We start from the raw sequence: 21,269 nt of genomic DNA, 5'->3' as shown, positions 1-21,269 counted from the left end.
TTTGTGGGCCAAGTGGACCTGGGACCATTGACTGAAAAGACCAAGCAGCCCATCCTGGCAAATTCGCTGCTGTGCTTTCTCATGAATGGGCTCAGCATTCCATACCGGATCCCTGTTGCCTACTTTTTTACCAAAGGGTTAACAGGGACAGAACTGGCCAAGCTTCTGCTTCATGTCTTGGGCAAGGTGGAAGACGTTGGCTTCAAAGTACTCCGGATTGTAACTGACAATCACCGAGTGAATGTCAATGCAATGAAGCAGCTTTGTGGGGGACTCCTTACACATCATATCCTGCACCCAAATGACCCGGAGAGGATTCTGTTTCTTAGCTTTGACTATGTTCACATCTTGAAGAATATACGGTCCCAATTCCTGGAACGCAACTTTGGAAAGGACAATGAGATCAAGTCCTTCTACCTCAAGAAGTTGTACGAGCTGCAGAGAGAGGCGGCTGTCAAGCCAGTCAGGTTCCTGAGTCGCAAACATCTTTTCCCTAGCAACATAGAGAAAATGAATGCCAAGAGAGCAGTCCAGCTCTTCTCCCCTGAAGTGACAGCTGTGCTCAAGCACCTCCAGGAACAAGCTGGCCATACGAGTGACCTACTGTATGCGGACGCAGGACCAACCATCTTCTTCATGGACTCTGTGTACCGCTGGTTCATTTTGCATGATACCAGTAACTGCACACAACACATACACCAACGCTACCCAGATGTGCGCCAGTATGATCACCCAGACGACCCTCGTCTGGAATGGCTCGAGTTTTCATTCCCAGCCTATCTCGAGCAGATCAAGAGCACGGCAAGCCCATCACAGTTCCTGACGACAGAAACCTACGAAGCCCTTCTCTTGACAACATACTCGACAGTTGCATGTGTACAACACCTTCTCACCAAGGAAGAGTTTGGATTTGTACTGACCAGGAAGTTCAGCAGCGACGCCATTGAGTCCCTGTTTGGCTCATTGAGACGATCTCAAGGGTGCAATGACCAGCTTAGCGTTCGGGCTGCAATCTCAGGAATTGAAAAGATCCTGAAGACTGGTCTCATCACAGCTTCCCAGCAGAGCAATGTGTCACATGCTGCCTCGACCTCATCGGGTATGACTTCAGCAATTCGGTGCATACCACCAGCAGTGTCAGCTGCCACGCCATTCCAACTTCCACAGAGTGCAGCGGAAATCTTAGAAAAGCTGTCAGATCCCAATGTACAATACCTGCCAAGCCTCGAGCTGTCGGCGACAGCGCACGTTGGGGGCTACATTGCCCGTGTTGTACAAGAACACTTTTCATGCTTCTTCTGCATACCTCTTCTTACAAAGCCGAAGACAAACAGTGCCTTGCAAGGGATCACAAACCACCTGGACCGGGGAGGCCTTTTGTATCCCTCAGATGAACTTGCCCACCTTCTCAATGTCCTCAGGATGTTTGCAGCGGATGTGTTGTCGTACAACCTCAGGAATTGGCAGCCCCTCGAAACTCTTGTGAAGTTTGCACTGCCAGCAGTGTATGACTCTCCTTTGCTGCTCTGCCCAACGAACAACAAGGCTCATCGCCGTGAACTGATCCATCTTGTCTGCACAAAGTTCTTCAGACCGCTCCTTGTTAACTATGCCTTCTGTCACACAGACAGGAACGATAGATTTAAGATGTTTGCACGAAAGCCTCTATCTCGGAAGTTTCAGAAGGTGAGGTAGAGTGCACGCAAAGGTAGATTAAAGCAGTGTTTTTTTTTTTTTTTTTTTTTTCTTTTTCTACCTTTAGTCAAGCGGAACTCTGTTCATATGTATTTTATTTGGCCTTGGCATTTAGTGATTTTGTGTCCCAGTTGGTCTTTCTGCGCAAATTATATGATATATGTATAAAGATTATATTTGTTTCCAAGGAGTTTACTGGGTGCCTTTACTCCCGCTAATAAATCCAGCACCTGCTACAAGTCGGTTTTCCCTTAAATTTGGTCGGATTTCCAGCACTCGTCACTGCAACGTGACTCGATCACGTTCCACCGGTAACATAGCACAACACTACAGCAATGTTTTGTGTTGCTAGGGTTTGTTTTAATGCGTTGAAACGCATCAATTATAAAAAAGGGAGACAAAATGTTGTTGCAAAACTTCTTTCAGCAGAACTGCTGTCCCTTATTTAGACACAGTTCGATTCTTGCTTATCACTGCTCACGACGTAGCATTTTTTTTTTTTTTTTTCATTTAGATAATTTAACATGCTGAAAATTTAGACACGATGCAATATTATCATATGGAAAGCCTTTGACCAGCGCGACTGCGTAATAGAGAAAGCCGAACTCTCGACCGACGTTTCACTGCCTTGCCTGACCTCAATTTTGCTCTCTTCTGACGTTCGAGCTTGCAAACCCTGCTGGCGGAAATTATTAATACTGCAGCGCTTTTCCTACTTACGCACAATTCAGGTTAAGATTGCGTTGTAACCCAGATACTGCTCCTCATCCGGGGTTCGAGTCCAATCACAGCGGCTCATGGGGTTCTCACCGAGTTGCCGCCGTGCACGCCGATATTTGGCCATTTGGCCGCCGAGCACGTCCGGCGAATCTTCTGCTCCCTTCGGGAAGGGCCATGGGCTTCACCGCACAACACAACATGTACGCCTAGCTGGCGCCGCCACGCGGGAACCACACGCACTTTTTGCCGGCCGCCTTTGCATTGCCGGAGCCACGAGCTGACGGGCATTGTACACTTATATAGGAGGCTCTGCCCTGCCCTACTGCGCACGCGCAGTAGTTGCTTCGTTTACCACACGATAGATGGCGCTTGGCTCTCAGCATTATCAAATTTGGCAATTTTCGCCACACATCTCTAATTATGCTACAAAATGTGGATCTGAATATTATTTAACAAAACTTTTAGGAAACATTCGCCGGCTATTTATTGTTTACGATCGCGGTGCTGGTGAGGTAGGCTCTTACCCAATAGGCGATGTGGATTCGGCTGACGTGCACCGATTCTGCGTATGCATCGTAGTGAACAGGCGAAGGAAAGAAGGCGCAACAGAGTCCAGTTTTCTTTTAAAAGTTCTATAGCAAATAATTTTTTTGGGCTCCCTATTTTTGTGTTTTTGTGTTTCTTTTCACACCTTTTACGACGTGCGGTGGATGAAACTCGATTTTAAAATCATTTCATGGTCCCTTTAATGCCCGGCGAGGTTGCTCGGTCACAAATTTTGCGTTACATCATATTACAGCAGAGCTGTTAAGGGCTAGTTTCTCCAGTATCATGTTTGTGGACAAACAAATGTCGACACAAAACTCCAGACAGCTACTGCCATCTATGAGCGACAGCGGCAACCAGACAACCAGTTGTCTGGTTGCCACCGTCGCTCATAGATGGTGGCAACCTTTCCAGCCTTTCCACTCTGGTTTTCACCAGGGTGGAAAGGCTGAATTTCTCTAGGCGTCGTCCTAGAAGTCATCCTTGAGGTTGTGTTAGACATCGTCCTTGAGGTCATCCTACGGAATGTCGCACTCTCGGATGTCGTGATCCTCCGGGTCTCCGACGTTGCGATTTTCCGATCCGACGGCGAGAGTTGGGTTGCTGCTTCCCAACTCCCGTCTTCAAAGTTTTTCTGGACGGTCAGGCAAGATCGCGACTAGCGACAGCACGGCACTGGTACGACTTTGTCGGGCGGAAATCGAGGGACCACTTTTGAGGACGACACACCGGTGGGAGACGCGTTGCAGGCACTGTAGTAAAACTTCAAAGAGACACCAAACTCCTGGATAACATTTTTTTAAATCCCGAACCGCTTTTTAACGGAATCCCCCGATCCCCCAATTCTCTCCGTCCATTTATCTGTGCTTGTCAACTTTATTGCAACGACCGTCGTAGCGAGCCTCACGAACGATCGACTCAATGGGCCGGAGGAATAAATAATTTTTATTCGAATGCAATAAAAAAAGATTAAAATATGGCAAAATAAAGAACTAAATACATAAAATAATGAAAATAAAATGCTAAAGTTTAAGATTAAACAAAAAGAGAAAGTAGATAATAAGAATAACACAAAAATCGAGCAAAACCAGACAGAGAGAGTAATTTGCGGGGACCCATTCTGCTCTACCCGGTCTTTGGCGGCACGATCGAGCTCGCGTAAGTTTTTGATGCGATGCACGACGCCGGCGTTCTTGCGCAAAACGAAGCTAGAAAAATGCTAGACACAGACTTTGGCTCCAGTCTTTACCTTCCGACACGCGTTGTTTCTTGCCCCGCAGAACCAGTCGTCCAAGTACACGTTCACGGTGCAGAACGGCCTCATCAACGTCATGGCGCCGGAGATGATGGTGGCTGGGGGCGACTCCAACTGAACCCTCCCTCTCCTCCGTCACCCTCACCCGACCATGTACATACCACGGGCGCGAGGCCCCCTCGCACGGCAGATGCGCGTCGGAGACGGCGGTTACGGCGCAGCTAGGGGTGTGTGCATACCCAAAATGGTGTTTCGGATTCGAATTTACTCCGTATTCGAACGTATTCGAATCGGAACGTGCCTAAAGAATATTCGGATGCTTAGAAACCATTCGGATGTTGACCGAAGCGCGTTTGAATTTGTGTTTCGATGCAGTCTACCGTAATGTCCCGAGAGATGGCCCACCTTAGATTGAAGGCGAGTTGGGAGAAAATAAAGTGTAAACTAACTTTCGGTGTGCGATAAAAAGAAAAGTAGAAAGAATGCAGTTTTAGATTTTGCGACCTGCGAAAGTTGAGTTTGCAGGGAGGGGCAACGAACCAAAGACGACTCATTCCCAGTCAGCAATGTTTGCGCATCCTTTGCCGTGGCTGAGTAACACCGTTTTTGCTACGGTCACTGTTGCAATTACTGGAAGTGGGCTCTGTCTTTTGGCGTTCCCTGTCCCGTCAAAAAGAGGGGACAGGTTATCTTTCGGGGGTGGGGCATCTCTCGAGATATCACGGTAAGTGTATTCGAATCCACATTTGAATGCAGCCGAGGCAGATTCTAATTTGGAATCAAACACAGATGCAGAGTATATATCATTTGCATATATTTAGATTGTATGTACCTTAATAATGTTCGAATTTAGCGGAAGTGAGTGAATGGTGCTTTCCTTTATCGTACGCTATGCCCTTGTTACTTTTTCTGTGCTTCAAAGTTTAACTGTTAACTGTTGTACTTTTTTTATCTCACTGTCTTTTTTTAATATTATGTTCTGTCGTTCCATCTCCTGGGAGCTCCATTTGCTGATGTAAAAAGGTTGTTGAAAAGGAAAGAGCTATCCAAATGTCCCGAATTTCTTTTTACAAAAAGAAGAAAAAGCCATTGCGTGTAAATAAAGACGGTCTGCTATTCCACACATGAATGTAATTTTTCAACCTGATCATCATCCAGTTACAATTGTGAAATCCCTTTACAGTTCCATTAAATGTCCGTTTTTGTTTGAATTGAGCACAAATGACAAGTTGAAAATTGACCCTGAGTCAAATATGGATCGACCAGGTTTGAACTGAACTGTAGCGTTCTTTGTTCAATAAGTATGCTCGCTGTGAAAAAGCCCAGTTTTGTATTATTGTGCAACATTTTCACTCGTAATGTGATTTCATGATAAAGTGCTGGTGTCTATCGTTCTTTTAAGAATGGTTACGAGTATATTTCGAAATATCGACACTCATTCACTTCATCTTTGAAACTTTGAACATGCACACACCCCTACCTCCAACTGTTCTGGTTTGCTCATTATCACCCTGTGCATATTAGCAGTTGTACATACTACAGACATCGCAAAGGCATCAGAAACATTGCCATCACTGTAACAACTTTTACTGCGCATGCTCTCTTGTTTATTTTGAAATGGAGAAAAAAAAAAGCTGCGTGATTTTTGTTGATGCACAACCCATCTCCACACTGTGTTTCTTTGCTAAGAGCGGGTTTTGTTCTTTTCTTCCTTTCTCGCATTGCTGAGGTTAATGTCACCAATCGAAGCTGAAGGTGGCAACGTCATTTTTGCGCTGCCCAGATTTGGTGTGTGGGAGCACCTGTTATCGGTTCGCGTCTTTGGTCTTGGGGCTTGAACTGCCTGCCTGGAATCCAGTAGAATATTGTTCCGGTTTTGGGGGAGTGTTTTTGTTCAGTGGCACGTATCATGAAGCCATTTCGTCGCAAGATGTTTCTGTCGAGGCTCGATTGCGAGCTTGCCTCGTAAATTTAGTAACCTTCCCAGCTTCTTGTTTTTGTGTTCTTGATTCTTTTGTTGCAAAAAGATGTTAACTTGTTCGTAAGCAATTAGAAAGAATAAAGAAAAGGCAAGTAGACTCGTTCTAGCCAAGTTATAAATTGCGCACAAGGCGATTCCATAATCCGATAAACTGACACAATCACCGATGACTCTGCCGAATTGGTTTCGTCTCGAACGCAGTAACATAATTTGCGTGCCCTTTCCTCTGTACATACGCGACGCGCGGTTCAAAGCCACAAAGCGCATTGCCTCTCCAAGAGTGCCGCATACTTATTGTTGTTCCTCTCCCACAAACCTACGCGGTATTTTGTGTTCTTGTGAAACCTTGCAAAAGCTAGTTCCGTAAACTTTATCGAAGGCAATAATGGCGGCAGCCAAGAATCAGTCTTTGTCGACTAATCTCGAATGTACTTATTCACCCGTACAGAGTGTGTTGTTGCAATGTGCGACGACTCCGTCGAACCGTGCAAATCACCTTCGGCACGCTGCTCCTTGTAATTTTGCACGAACGTGTTACCGTGTGGTCAACACATGTCCCGCAATGTTCGGTGTGAAAGCTAGCATCGGTCAAATGTTTCGGATGGACACATTTATTTCACCATGCAAGGACTCGTTAAGCCTGTTTCCTGACACACCCGGACAAACGGTGCAGCGAGTCACCATTTATATGCATCATCTTTAAAATGTTAGATCAGTGATGAATCAGAACAATTGGCATCCTTGCATTCCAACTAAAATTACGCACATTTTTCTCAAATTGTTTTTTTTCATAAATGTTCGATCAGAGATGGTTTAAACTGGTTGGCATTCTTACCTTCCAGTATTTCTACTAATATTGGATATATTTCTCCAAAATCGTTTTTTTTATGATATTTAATATGACTAGTAGAATGATTGGCACACTAACCATGCCATATTTTTCCTAAAATTGCGCAAAAGATTTTCAGGATTACTTTATTGAGAAATGTTCTACCAGAGACTGTTTACAGCAGTTGGTTATTTTTATTTTTACTAGAACGATGCTAGGTATTGCTAGGTATTCGAAAATATTTTTATCGTCAAGAAACAGGCTTAGCAAACTTTGTAATGAACTTGCAACTTTCAGTGGGCTGTGCGATTGTATCTTACAACTTTTGGCGGGCGTTGGTTGGCACGCTGAACTTTCAAAAACACGTCTTTGTTGCACGGTTGCATCTTCGTAAATACCTTTGACCCACCGGAAACCGCTCGGTACGACCCAGTCGATTGACAGGCGGTAAAATGATTGGACCCCGATTGGGCTTTGGCAGGTTTTATAAATAAACTCTGGTTTCACAGGCTGGTGTGGCTTCTTTCCGGGATTTCCGCGAGGGCCTCCAAGAGCTTGTAGTAGCAGTACTTGAGGTCAAACTCCATGTCGTACCAGAAGTTGAGGGCGATGCAGCCGTGACTCTGCCTCACGTGGTGGAACCAGAGGGACGGCAGGTACAGGAGGTCCCCCGCCCGGAGCGACAACTCGACGGGAGACGCCCTGCCGTATCTTGGGTACTCCACCAAGTCCGGGCTTTCTGGGTCCAGGGGTATCCAGGGCACCGACGAGTCCCCGTCTTTGAGGAAAAAGAAGCGAAAATATTACCCTAGCTTGATTGGGCAACACAGAATGGTGGTGAATGGGCTGGGCACGTGCAATGTGTCGGTGACAATTCTCTCTTGAGGTCGGATGACTGACTACACGAGGTCAGTCATATGACCCGATTACATCGTATTGGGGACGAAAAATGAATCGACAAGCGTAAAACAAACTAAAGGTTTAAACTTGTGCCAGAAACGAGAAAGAATGAGTCGAGAAACTGGGTCATGCACGCAGTGATACTATGATGTAGCATAACGCTGTTGTGTCATATGGCCTACTTCACAGTGTCGTATGACGTCGCATGATGACAGTCCTTCAGTACAGTGCTCGTAGAATTTGGCTGAAAACATTGCGTTAAAAATTGGCAGCTGTATTCTCATCTCGATCAAACCATTGCTTGCGGAATCGCAATGTCTGCGCTGCTGCGACATCGCTGCATTGGGTCGTGGTGTCGCGTGACACGGTGCCACGCCATGGTGCCAAGTGACGTCGTGATGTGGTCGTGCAACGACATGATGTCAAATTGTGTCGTGTCTCGCGGCAGTGTCGCACGATGCCGTGATTCCATGCGACATTGTTGCATGGCATGATTGTCACAACTTCAAACCCAACATTACTAAATCAAAGAATGCTGACACCAAGATGTCGCAATTTGATGCCGAGATGTCGGATCATGTGATACGCCATAGCCAAACATGAAATCTGTGTTAGCTTCCACAAACTTAAAATTCTGCATTAAAAAAATAATTTTTAATGAAACTGCAGAGGGCTGCCATATTGTAGCCATCGATGTGAGTGACGCAGTTCTCGCACAGCTTGAAAGTTCCAATACTCTGACAAAATTCATAAACTCGGGGCCCGGCAATTGTGAGAAAAACATTGCCCTAATGCAAGAAGACGGAAGAAGAGGAAGAGCTTGCGACTCCCCGTTTTCTTGTTCCAAGCAAGTCCTGTAAACGTTGCTAGGTCAACGGGGCGCCCTCCCAGCTAAGTGGCCCTCCCCGCTCGGCTGGAAGCAGCCGGGAGTTCACGCGCATGCGCTCGCGCCCCTCGCTCTGTGCCGCGGGCCGATTGGCTCACTCGACGTTACGGCGGCGAGATCTGGCCAAACTTTTCCCATATACGGTTCTAGCGGGGTGTGTTTGGCGCTCGGATTGATAGATGGTGCTACCTTCTTATCGAGACTGCTCGCGACCACCACGATTTATTAAAATGAACACAATATTGTAGTAATGTACCTTTAATTTAAAAATAAATGCAAACAAAAAAATACAAACTTAAGTTAAAAAAAAAGCGCCGTCGTTATATTTGCATAACGACGGCGCATTTGCTGCAAACAGACTTCATCTGCGTGTCGTCTGCTCTCTTTCGCTGGTTGGCTACACCTTCGGGTGCTGCTCCCGATGCCATCTATCAATAAGAACGCCAAACGCACCCTGCAAATCGACTCGGTCGTCTAGGTCGCCTCCCACCGTTGACACTGGCAAGTTTCTTGGTTCTATTTTTTACAGAAAGGGAGCTACGCTTTGTAATCTTACAAGAAAAAATCGACCTGTGGAATACACCTTTGACGAAAAGTTTAGATAGCTATGTGCGGTCGTCAGTTTTTATGGGCCACTTTAGATCGAGCCTGGTGATTTGGGACACCCTATACTTTCACCTTCTATTCCCTGCAGTGCAGGGTGGCGCTGCTATCCACTTATGGACGGCTCTCCGCCCTGCAATGACACACCGCAGTTCTGCGTGGTGAATCACTTAGCCACATTCGCAAGTGCAGTCGTCACACATCCCCCTTCTAGCCCTCCATAACGTCGTATGGCACCACACCAACGCCATTGCTCCGTGCCATGCTCCCGTGCCCATACCTTCTGCAGCGTACATTTGGCACCGCAGAATTTGTACTTTTTGCTGAGCCTTGCCGAGGAGAACGGATTCAATGATGCCAAACGTATGCTGCAAAAGGTATGGGTGCAGGAGCATGGTAAGGAGCAATGGCAGCTGATGCGACGTTAATGCAAGCTATGAGGCTACGATTTGCTTCTTTGGACCCATCGCAACTAGATTTACAAACACTCCGGAATGACTAGGAAGTCATTCCGGAGTGTTTGTCATTTCAAAGTGCAGATTTTAAGTTTGGACTCAGGAAAGCCACTGTATCAGGATTGTGTTTAGTGTTCCCTTAAATATAGGGGGGGGGGGGGGGAGTTGGGTTTTATGCATATGCACTATACCGACTACATCCCTCCACCTAAAAATATCCCTGGCTATGCCACTTCTCCGGTACCCTGTTAGTTAGACAATGTCTGCATGATGACAGGAACGGTCAAAGGAGTTAAAATTAGCAAAGTTGGAAAAGCAACTTCCACAAAGTACTGCGAGTAAGGGCAAAATAAATGAAATGAAAAGGCCAAACACTTCCGTGGCTTGCGATACTTGTCGAGTACTAAATACTAGAAGCTGAATCCAGCCAATTCGCTGGAGCCTGTACAAAGCCAGTTCACAGAATAAAGAGTTTATCCGGTGCAACCTTTAGTTTCGAACAGCTTCTGCATTTCTCTAAAAAGCTGTTTGGTAGTAAGAACCTGGTAGCTCGATAGCACTTGGCCGAAACAACTGGCTCTCGAACATGTCTAGCATCTGCAAATGTATGCCACAGAACTTAGTCTAAAAGGGACCTCGACCCTGTTATTCTAATCGGATGACCATGCGAGTAGGTATTCACAAAAAGACAGTCAACATTCGTAGCTGGCAGATGGCCAAACTCCAAGCCGTCTTGAACCCATTAAACTGCCCAGAGCACGAGATGCGAAAGGCTTTAAAGGGATGCTGAACCGAAATCTGGATTTCACAAAACACGCGGCCAAAAGCGTGGGGCTAAGCGTGGGATGCAACAAACACCAAGACATCACTCGTACAGCAATATCTCGAACGGATAACCATATTTTTCAAGAAAAGGAGGCGCATTTGGCAGGAGTGTTGACATCATGTTTCTCCGAGAAGGAGAGGGAACAAACAGCCTTGCATCTTCTCCACCTCGCCGCCTTGAGGGAGCGAAGCGAAGGGAGGAGGAAACTAGGTATCTTCACGGTCATGCACCTCGTTGGCCTGGTTCAATCTCGACATCGTTTTCCAAAAATACGGCTGTCCATTCAAGATATCGCCTTACCAGTAGTGTTGTAGGAATTGTAGCGTCCAGCCTAAATCTCCTGAATTGTTTTTTCTAAAATCCAAATTTCGGTTCACCATCCCTTTAAGGAGCTGTGCAACAATTTCAGTGCTTTGCTTAAGTAATTTGGGAGTTGGTGTCTCAACATTTCTGAAGAACAAAAAACTGCTCTTGCCTACATGTCCTAGTCTTTGGATAAAGGTTGAAGTTTTCGGCACCTCTGAACTCCTTCACCATCTTCCGAGTCACGTGCACTGTGACATCAAACGGGGATGTGCGGGGTTCTGGTGAAGCTCTCTCTCTCTGGAGCCATCAGTAAGCAGCGAGAATTCACCCGCTCGTGACCACGTGCTTGCGCAGCGCAATCAACACGGCAAAAGGAGGAAAGTCTCGTCCGGGTCCGGCCATCCCCGTGCGGCTCTGCCCCCCTCCCCCTCCGGCTAGTGGCTGTTAGCAGTAGCAGATAGAGCTGACGGTTTTGTTGACCTCGGATAGATGGCGCCAATAAAACTCCATATAAAAAAGTTTTGTCAATGATACCAGGTTTTTTGCAAATTTATATTTATGTTGGAACGACAAGATTTGGTAGAAAAATCCCCTTTTATCGAACAGGTATTTGCACAATTTGCTATCTTTTCACAAGTCCCCCTTTGACGTCACGCTGTGTGGTTCTCATGGCCACTGCTCGCGGCTGCCGGTCAGGAAATATTATAATTTTTGCCTCGCGATGACGCGGCGGAATCGCAACATTTCGAAGGAATGTTGTGATTAATGTCCGAACGCCAACAACATAAAACAAGCTAAAACCAAAATCTTCATGCACGACTAACCGGCTATGCTGTGCAATAACCCCAAGAAATTCTGGCGACTAATGTCCCCAAACGAGTCCTCGGGCAGCGTCATTCTTTTGGATGAAAACGGCGATGCAGTGCCTGACGAACTCGCTGCTACTTATCTTAACGACTATTTTGCATCCGTCTTTACGAGTGAGGTCCTGTCAGACATCCCAGTGGTCGGTGAAGCCAGCTACTCCTTATGGATCCAATCGAAATCTCGCCAAATGGCATTTCAAATCTGATCAAAACCGCTAAGGTGTCAACATCAGCCGGTCACAACGATATTAACATGAAGATTCTAAAAAACACTATGTTGACCTGCAGACAGATACTTAGCTTAATATTTCACCAATCATTATCCACAGGTCATATTCCGGACGACTGGAGGATTAGAAAGATAATTCCAGTACACAAAGATGGTGATCGTAAATCTGTCTCAAACTACAGGCCCATTTCTCTTACTAGTATCGTATGCAAGCTTCTAGAACATGTAATATATTCTGGCGTCATGTCACATTTGTTGGTCAACAACTTTTTCGAACACCAACATGGTTTCCGCAGGGGACACTCCTGTGATATGCAACTACTTGAATTCACCTGCGACATTCATTCCCATATGGACAACCGTACCCAAACTGATGCTGTCTTCTTGGACTTTGCGAAGGCTTTTGATCGGGTCCCGCACGGTCGACTTTTGACAAGACTTTCGTCCTTAAATCTTAATTCTCAGGTCCTCTCCTGAATTCGCGGGTTTTTATTCCATCGGCAGCAGTATACCGTTAAAGGGGCGATGCAACGATTTTTGTATTTTACTCAAATACCACTTCGAACGGATCCCCGACGTTAATGACCTGTGAAATACCCGTTCGTTTTTCACCACACGCAATCGAAGTCGCGGAAAAAAATAAAGGAAAACGAGCAGAGTTCACTTCCTCAACTCACAGCCAGAACAAGCGGCCACGTGATCTGGAGCCGATTATATGCCGCCAATGTTGATCATAGCCATGCGCTGGGGTTGGCAAGGCACTGGACACGCGCTGAGTTCCAGACATTGTTATAGTTCGGCTGTTGTCGTCATTGCAGCGATTGGACACAATACACTACCCGAATGCTTCTTGAGCTATCGATTATCACGAGCCCAAATCGAGTTTCCACGCCATGCTCGGGTCCAATCTATGAGCCACATTCAAATATCTGGGCGGTGCTGCTACCGCCCAGCTACGTCATCAGGTTTTGCGAAGGAGAGATTGAATGAAAACACTCGGTTTTGCCCTCGAAATTACAGTGCAACAAAGGAGTTTCTTGGTCAGTGGCGTTGCGTGTGAGTATCCTTGAGTCCCACTAGTGCCAGTGTGTAAAGTGAAAAACATTCCAATTGAATATCGTTGCACCGCCCCCTGAACGGTAATTCTAGTTCATCTGTGATTGATGTGGGGTCGGGTGTTCCACAGGGCAGCGTACTCGGACCACTTCTCTTCTTGATATATATCAATGATCTTCCAAACCGTGTCAGATCACAGATTCGTTATTTGCAGATGACTGCGTAATATACAGACAAATCAAGTCAAATGACGACCACCTTGTTCTGCAACAGGCCTGCATAGTATTGACGACTGGTGTAGAGAGTGGCTCATGCTCCTCAACGTCTCCAAATGTAAAACAGTCACCTTCACTCGTAAAAGGATTGTATCCTCATTTCCATACTCACTGAACAATGAACTCTTGACACAATCACCCCACTACAAATACCTCGGAGTTTGTCTTGTTGCGGACCTTTCCTGGTCCACTCATATCAGCGCAATTACGGCGAATACATCAAGTACGTTAGGCTTCATAAAACGAAATTTAAAACTTGCACCTCCCAATATTCCGAAGCTGGCATACGAGACTTACGTCAGACCTAAATTAGAATATGCGTCGTCAGTGTGGAGCCCCTATCAGAGCTACTTGACCGACCAAATAGAAAAGGTACAGAATCGAACGGCCAGGTTTATTAAGTCATCTTATTCGTGCTACGATGGTGCATCCTTAATTAAAAACAATATTGGTCTGCCTCCATTAGCTTCTCGTCGTGAGATCTCCCTCTTGTGCTTTTTTCACAAACTATTCTACAGCCAGGGAGTACAGGAGCTCCCTTTTATACAACCACCTCACAGGGCGTCCTCTTGCACTAAGAACAGCCAGTCCGTTCGCCGAATATCGGGGTCCACACTTTCCTTCAACAATTCAGCCATACCTAGAGCCATTAGAGCCTGGAATTCCTTGCCCGAGGACATTGTCGCCATTGCTGATCCTGGGGTGTTCGTGGATCGTTTGTCAAATCTTGTGGAATAAAGTTTTGCTTTTGCCGCAGCCAGGCAGCGATCCTGGAAATTTTGGAGAGAGTCTGCATTCTGGCATCCTCGATTGTTGTCCCGTATCAACATAGGTTTTGTAAATATTCGGGCATGTCTATTTGTCGTTCTTGTGCCATACTTAATTCAAGCTTTTCACTGACGTGACCCTGTCACTTTTTGTGTTCTGGTGTTTTCTGTGATTTCTCTTATTAACTGAAGTGACCCTGTTGTCCATGAAATGATTCTTCCATCCATCCATCCATCACAGCATTGTCTTCTATGTATCCTTTGTGTTTTTACTTGAACAGTCCCCCCTTATGTAATGCCCAGCAATGGGCCTCTAAGGTACCTGAATAAATAAAAGGAGATGTGTTTCTGTCCTGTGTGACAAGATAAACAATGTCAAAAGTAGAAGATGCAAATTCTTTCAACGTTAAAATCGTTGCACAGCTCCTTTAATAGACCAATCTCGCCAAGCAAGGCGCATGCTTGAAGCTGCCATAACTTTAGTTCACGGGAGGCAGGTGGCAGGGCCCGACGGCTCGTGCCATCTCCTGCTCTGCATGTGCGTGCAAAGCTTCAGCAAGGTCGCCGAATGTGCTGAAAAACTAAAGTTCGCTCAATGTACTGCGACAGCTCCAGTGAAGCCAAACTGGCTGGTTAGATCAGCCTATTGTTTAAAGGGAATTGGCTTGGAAAGGGGGGGTGGGGAGGAACCGTGCGCTTTGGTTCTTAGGATAGGTGGTGCAAGCTACAGCTTGTTATAAGGTGTACGCCATTAACATCAATCCACCCATCCTGGTGAAGGGCTTAAACTCTGGGTGGTCCTTTTCCCTACGGGGTCTCGCGAGATTTTGCTTGTGGTCTTAACTGCTTCGTGAGGCAAGGTCCACAGGATGCCCAGAAGATATTGGGACATCAACAAGTCGACACATTCTTTTAGTCTTGTCTTTGCAAATGGGTCAAGTACAGACAGTTCGAAATGGTGGTACTTTTGTTTCAACAGAGGGAGGGTGTTTCTGTGTTGAACAGTGCTGCACGAGCATTCCACTGAAACACGTGTCTTCATTGACTGAATCCCGGTCGAACACTGGTGCAGCACTCAATCCGTAAGCCACTCTGGCATCCAGTGGGCAATGTACAAAATCTAGCACCACAGCCTTGCCACCTAGGAGCCGAGCGAGCGCACTCCCATAAAGCGAGGTGGAAAAGAACAAACGCCTATAATTCGGAAGAAACTGGGAGACGCGCAAAAGCAGGGTCAAAGCTGGGATGTGCGACCGCAAGAGACGCGAACCCCACGTTCCACTCTCGCAGGGGCGCTAGCTTTGGCAGGGCTTTCTTTGCGAGACGCTACGTACAACTATGCTGGGGCCTTCGAGGCACAAGATGCGTACCGCGCTCATCCGTGCAACATCACCGCGAAGCAACACACGGCGTTTCCGCTTCCTGCGCCACGATAGTGTTTAATATGAAAAAATCGAACGCTGCTACCTGTCGGGACAACCTCGAACATCCCAGTGTCCCGATTTTCCCGGTAGGTCGCTGTCCGGAAATTTCGGTACGGAATCCAGGGCAGGTCGGTCGGCGGCAGCAGAATGAAGTCCTTCCGTCCCTTCACGACGCAGTAGATATTCTCGTAGTGGTCGCGGTGCATCGAAGTGACCGCCCGCGCGTCGCCCACCCAAAAGTTGACGGCGTCGGGCGCCTTTCCAAAGGCAGTCGTCGCCCAAGCTATGTCCACGTCCACGTCGTCCGCTAGCGGCTCGAACTCGTCGGTGAAGTTGGAGTTCTGTTTCTGAACGTAGAAGACGCCCTTGAAGTCGCTCTGGTGTTCGATGATGTCGAGAAACTTGGCGAACGACAGGCGACGTTCCTCGGGCATGACGAACAGGCCGTCGTGAACGGCGTCGGCGTAGCCGTTCGGTGTAACCGCGACGGTAACCGTTCGTGCTCCGATTTTGTCGCGTAGGTACTGGTGCGTCCACTTGTGAACGGCGGGCCAGTGGGAGATTCCCCCACGTACTATGAGCGGCACGTTGGGGCATACCCACCGCCTGTGAAACTCCAGGGGAGAAGGCACTTGCTGCACCTCGCATATCGTCGATGGGAAGTACAGGTCCTTGCAGTTTTCTGAGAAAGTTTGTAACGCACTTTCGATCATTCTCGGTGTCACCGCGACGCTCGGCCACAAATGTAAATAATGCTTGCCGACGGCAAATGATCCATTCAATCCATTCAACCCGCCATCGTTTTACGACATCTACAGTGAGATTGGATTGGATTCCGACGACTGATATCAATGTTTAAAAAAAAACTAATTGCAACTGCACAATCTAGTTTTGTCAATAAATGAAAATAAAAAAAGTTACAAATTAAATGATTGTGCTGTTTTTGTTGTTTTAATTTAGGCGTTGTCATTAGGGGTTGAAGTGCTATCTATGATCAAATTAAGTCAAAATTCGGCGGTGAATTGTGTCGCCTCTAGCCAATTTTTGCTCTAGCGCGCAATTTAGCGCTTAATATCAAAAATAAACTTTCAATTTCAGATGGCTAGAATGACAGGAAGTTATATTTTTCTCACTTTTTTAGTTAAAACTTGGTGCTGTCTTTCGAACTTTTGAGCATAGCTTTTGAGAGCTCTTTTGAAAAAGCGCCGGAGGCGCCCCAAGCGTTCAGCGTGTGAACCGAGTCAGGACGCGAGCAACGCGAGTGGACAGAGTCAGAGTGCCGAGTCATTTTGACTGCACGAAGGTAACTACGCTTTCATTTGTCATACTTTCTGCTGTAGCATATAAAATTTCATATAAAATTTAACGCGTAATGGCAAGGCGAGACCCTTTCATCGGGGGTTAAACGCCGTATGTACGTGTTCTTTGACGCTTCGCGGGAGACTTGCCACACATGCTTGTCATCGTGTTGGCTATGTCACAGTGATAAGCATTTTTCTTTGCAGATCTTCACATCATGGACCGCTTGCTGAGATTAGGAGGCGGTTTGACGGGCCTTGGACAGGTGAGCTCGCGAGGAACGAGCAGAATATCTTTCCGAGACCGCTAGCATTGAAGGCGGCGTCAAAAGAGACCGACTGCCACTCGTATTATCAGACGAGGCCAGCCCTACCAAAGAACTCATATTTAAAAAGAAAAGAAAACGCTTACAGGCAAACGAGATGTTGTGCTAATACTGCAGATTGGGCGAGTTGGTAAGGCATCATTACGAACCAGCGCAGATAGACAGTTACTCAAAATCCAAACACAGAAATACTCACAGAGCGCTGAACTATCAACTGATTTGCATTTCAAAGTTCCTCTTCTTTGACCCCAGGGAATACGTTGCCAAGGAAGAAAAGGGGAAAGACAAGGCAAAGGGAGGAAGGCGAAAGAAAAACAGATGAATAGAAAAATAAAAATAAAACAAAAAAAAAAAAGGAGAATAATACTAATACAGTTGAGTCCAAGAGTTACAAAAATTACAAAATTAATCACGAACATCTATAACCCAGGTGATATGCCGGTCTACTGTCAACTACACTCTTGGCGTAAATAGTTTGTCTGATGCAAAAATTTCAAGAGTTATAAAAATTACATCAGAAGTAAACAAAGAAAAAAAAAAAAAAAGAGACCAGTGGTTATACTGGCTTGCTGTTGAAAACTTCTGTCTAGATAATGCAGTTCTTTCTCCGATAAAGCTAAGGACGGAGTGCTAACGCACTGGGCTTCCCGCCTTGCAATGTTCTCCGCTTCTATAATTTCTCGGGTGAGTTGGTTTTTACTCCTGCCTAGCACAGCACAGTTGTCCAGTCGTGCAAAACAGCCACAATTCCTGCAGTGAATACCTAGGTGACCGGATTTGGCATTGGCAATGTTGTGCTCGCGCAGGCGGTTGTTTAAACACCGCCCAGTCTATCCAATGTACTCTTCCACAGGAAAGGGGAAATGAATAGACCACCCCTTTAGCACATGGGACAAAGTTGGATCTGTGTTTCTTTGCGCAGCTAGCGGTGCTGATTGAGGTGGTGTTTACTTTTTTGCAGAGGATGTGAAGTTTGTGTGCTGCTGAAAATATGACATTCACATTTGCTCTGTTTGCTATTTTCTTTAGAGGTTGTGCGCTAGAGTAACAGAAAACAAACATCCCCAAAGCCAGAATTTTTTTTTTTTTTTTTCTTGAAAAAATTTAGGAGGACAAAGTTTTGGAAGGTATTTTCTAAAGTCAGCGCTGTTTTCCTATCTTGTTCGACGGTCGGTTTTCGAACTTATTCGTCCCATCTAAACAGTAAGCGATTAAAGTAACTGCTACTGATATCCTAACAAATTTGATAGTAGAGCAAGCATTCTACAAATCAGACATAAACTTCGGTGGCATATCACTAAAGGAGTGCATGTCATGACATGTCATGACATGCACCGTGCATGTTATTCATTAGTTGGGCCCGCTTCAGACGGGGCAATTTCTCCTAGCAACTTCACTTCGCAACACCAGCAACGGTGTTCACATGCAGCAACCAAATGACTACGATATGCCATCATCATAATTAGATTTGATATTTTTGTGCACCTTTTAGAAACAGTTACGCGCTATAAGTGTGTTTATATATCATTAAATGGTGTTGAGAAAATTACTCATCTTTCTGAAATCGTTTATTTTCAAAAACAATCTATTTCAAACCAGAACCAACTCTTTAGTTGTCATCATTACCGCCACAGGGGGGTGTCAATTGAAAATATAATGTCCCTAATTGGCTGCTGCCGCTTCAAACGTCTCTGAGTTGTCCGAGTTGCTCATCCGTTTTGAGCCGGACCCGATCTCAGCAATTCGCGTCGATTTAGAAAAAGCTAGGGAACAGCCTACCAGCAACCCGAAATTGCTGGGAAAGTTGCCCCGTCTGAACTGGGCCTAATGCCTAAATCCCACTGGAGCGACCAACAGAACCTAACGACTGCGACAAGCCTCAAACACATACAGCATGCTCACAATGGTACCTTTGGCAGGCGTTTAGCCTTTCTGTGCCCGTGAAGTAGGCATGAGTGATTGCAAGCCTGCCAAAGATACCCTTGCGTGCATGATTCCCGTGTTTGAGCATAGCCTCCTTTATTCTACAAAGCCTGTCGAATCGCGAAGGACTCTGGTTTGAGGCTTGTCGCTGTCGTTTGTTTTTCTTTGTTGCTCTAGTGGGACTTGGGCATAATAGATTAGGTTGTCGTAGCTTTCTTTCGGACTGTGAAGCCTATAAATTGTGCAGTGCCATTTGAATCTGACTAGTATTCGCACAGCTCTATATATCAGAGTACCGGTAAAGTGACTACTGAACGAGACAGTGGGCTCATTCACTTTGCCTCAGCAGTTTCACTAGCCCACACTGGTGCAGAAAAATGTAGCTTAGTGTAACTCTGGCATCTAAATTGAATGAGGCAGTGTACAGTAATGATAAAAAAAAAATATGAACGGAGCAGCAATTGTACAATACCTGAGTGCCTCTTAGCAGTGGATGCAGTCAGTGTAGTTCTAACAACTACGTTGGAGTGTGCGCCTAACTTCAGAAAGAAGCTGGAGGGCGCAGCAATTGTTGTCGGTCTGATCAACCACCGCCTTCATACGTTTTTTCACATATTCAGATCCCAGCACTCTGCTTTATAGAGCGGTCCATAACCGAGTGGAACAATGCCATCACAATCTCCTAACACTGTATCTGCCATTCAAAACTTTTCAGAGCCACAAGCCTGTAATGTGCCTGTGCCATATTTTGCAGAGTGTCCTGGTGCATAGCCTGCAGGAGCAAATCTTGATTAAAAGAACCCTGAAAAAAAAAAAAAAAAGCTTTTTTTTTAAACAGTCTAAATGGGACACATGTGTCAAAAAATAAAGTTTATGCAAAAATAAATTCTTTTAGAGCAATATTGACAGCGAGAGATTTATTTGAAATTCGGTGCGCAAAGTCCATAACGTCACGGGTCATTCGGAATGACCACGCGCCCGAAATGCCGATAGAGAAAACAAGTGAGATGACTGCCAACTAAATTGCGTCTCACGCCGTCAATACTGCTTACAAAAAAAATGTTTTCCCATAAAATTTATTTTTTGACACGCGAGTCCCAACCAGACTGTTTAGAAGAAAAAGACTTTTTTTTTTTTTTCAGGGGCCCTTTAAAAAAATGTTTTCCCATGTGATCCGTACCCTGTGTATAGTCTCCATCTAAAAAAAATTATCATACGCAGCACACCTTCACAATTGCCTGCCTTATTAGCTTACGAAGAAGCTTGTATCATTCATAACCCATCAGTTATATATTGTCTTTCACAAAATTTGTCTGGTCTCGTCATAAGAACCGGTCTAGCGAAATATTTTTTTTTAAATCCTTGTATAGTTTGCACTTGCAGATAGTCTCTATTGGGTGAAATTTAAACTTTTAAATGTGTATAGTTCGTAAACTTTAGTTTGAAAAATACGGTAAATATGTGTCACGCAACATGGATGGACAAGTGACTATTGTGGCAGCCTTTGACAAAAGACAATAAAAAAAGGTGTCTCCAAAAGCTGGAGACAGCAGGCCACGCTGCTTCTGCCTGCCAGCATTTAGGGGGCGAAGGGGGCGTAGAAATGTCGTGTGCAAGGTGGTGCAAGCTGCCACCCGATACAAAGGATGGCACCGCTGCCATTCATCCGTCCGTATTCTGAGGGGAATTGTGACCCTGCAGGCTCCTCCAGCAAGCGACGGACCGGTCGTCGACACGGCGGAGCAGGTCTACATTTCGTCGCTCGCACTTCTCAAGGTAAGGCCGTTGCTGCAGGGTTAGGAAGGTTCGCAAATGTCTAGCATAAACTCTCTCTCCAGCGGTGCAATTTTGGTTACCGTGAGAGCAAGATCTAACTTGCTTCTCGCAGAGCGAATGAAAGATGGCGTTCATAGACGGTTCGTCTGCTAATGCAAAACGAGAATATGGTTCGTCCGCTACTTAGCGTCATTTGCGGATGGAAATAAAACGAGAAAATTCCGTACGTCGTCTGCTAGCTGACTAGAAAAAAAATGTTGATTGTGCGCTACTAATGGAGTGCCGTGGAACGAAATTGGGATGTCCGCTATTTTACGTTGGAAGCCA

The 21,269-nt window shown here is 45.8% G+C and overlaps 3 protein-coding genes across 3 annotated transcripts in view; 2 read left to right on the top strand and 1 right to left on the bottom strand.

The window, feature by feature from the left end:
* Window positions 1-7,535, top strand: part of LOC8028254 (nuclear transcription factor Y subunit alpha) — a 53,222-nt gene extending 45,687 nt beyond the window's left edge. Inside the window, exon 9 of the mRNA XM_029991788.4 lies at window positions 4,242-7,535. Within this exon, the coding sequence (XP_029847648.2) occupies window positions 4,242-4,334 (93 nt within the window). The 3' untranslated portion in view covers window positions 4,335-7,535. The remainder of the gene's footprint in view (window positions 1-4,241) is intronic.
* Window positions 7,494-16,444, bottom strand: LOC8028253 (bifunctional peptidase and (3S)-lysyl hydroxylase Jmjd7). Its single transcript, XM_002410712.4, has 2 exons — window positions 15,663-16,444; window positions 7,494-7,804 (listed from the first exon to the last, which is right to left on the bottom strand). Exons 1-2 carry the CDS (start codon window positions 16,330-16,332, stop codon window positions 7,530-7,532), a joined length of 945 nt encoding a protein of 314 aa, XP_002410757.3. The 5' UTR covers window positions 16,333-16,444; the 3' UTR covers window positions 7,494-7,529.
* Window positions 16,445-16,619: 175 nt separating this feature from the next.
* Window positions 16,620-21,269, top strand: part of LOC8028252 (26S proteasome non-ATPase regulatory subunit 14) — a 47,863-nt gene continuing 43,213 nt past the window's right edge. The window contains exons 1-3 of the mRNA XM_029991787.3: window positions 16,620-16,922; window positions 17,125-17,183; window positions 20,868-20,942. Coding sequence (XP_029847647.1) covers window positions 17,136-17,183; window positions 20,868-20,942 — 123 coding nt within the window. The 5' untranslated portion in view covers window positions 16,620-16,922; window positions 17,125-17,135. The remainder of the gene's footprint in view (window positions 16,923-17,124; window positions 17,184-20,867; window positions 20,943-21,269) is intronic.

Source organism: Ixodes scapularis, unplaced genomic scaffold (assembly GCF_016920785.2).
Source record: "Ixodes scapularis isolate PalLabHiFi unplaced genomic scaffold, ASM1692078v2 PGA_scaffold7__128_contigs__length_106722199, whole genome shotgun sequence".
Classification (NCBI taxonomy): Eukaryota; Metazoa; Arthropoda; class Arachnida; order Ixodida; family Ixodidae; genus Ixodes; species Ixodes scapularis.
This window is presented reverse-complemented; position numbering and strand designations above follow the sequence as displayed.

Excerpts from the sequence above, each read along its gene's own strand:
- LOC8028253 (XM_002410712.4), bottom strand. The coding sequence starts at position 16,332 with ATGATCGAAAGTGCGTTACAAACTTTCTCAGAAAACTGCAAGGACCTG. Across the intron at positions 7,805-15,662 it reads GTTCGAGGTTGTCCCGACAG|ACGGGGACTCGTCGGTGCCC; the intron begins GTAGCAGCGTTC and ends TTTTCCTCAAAG.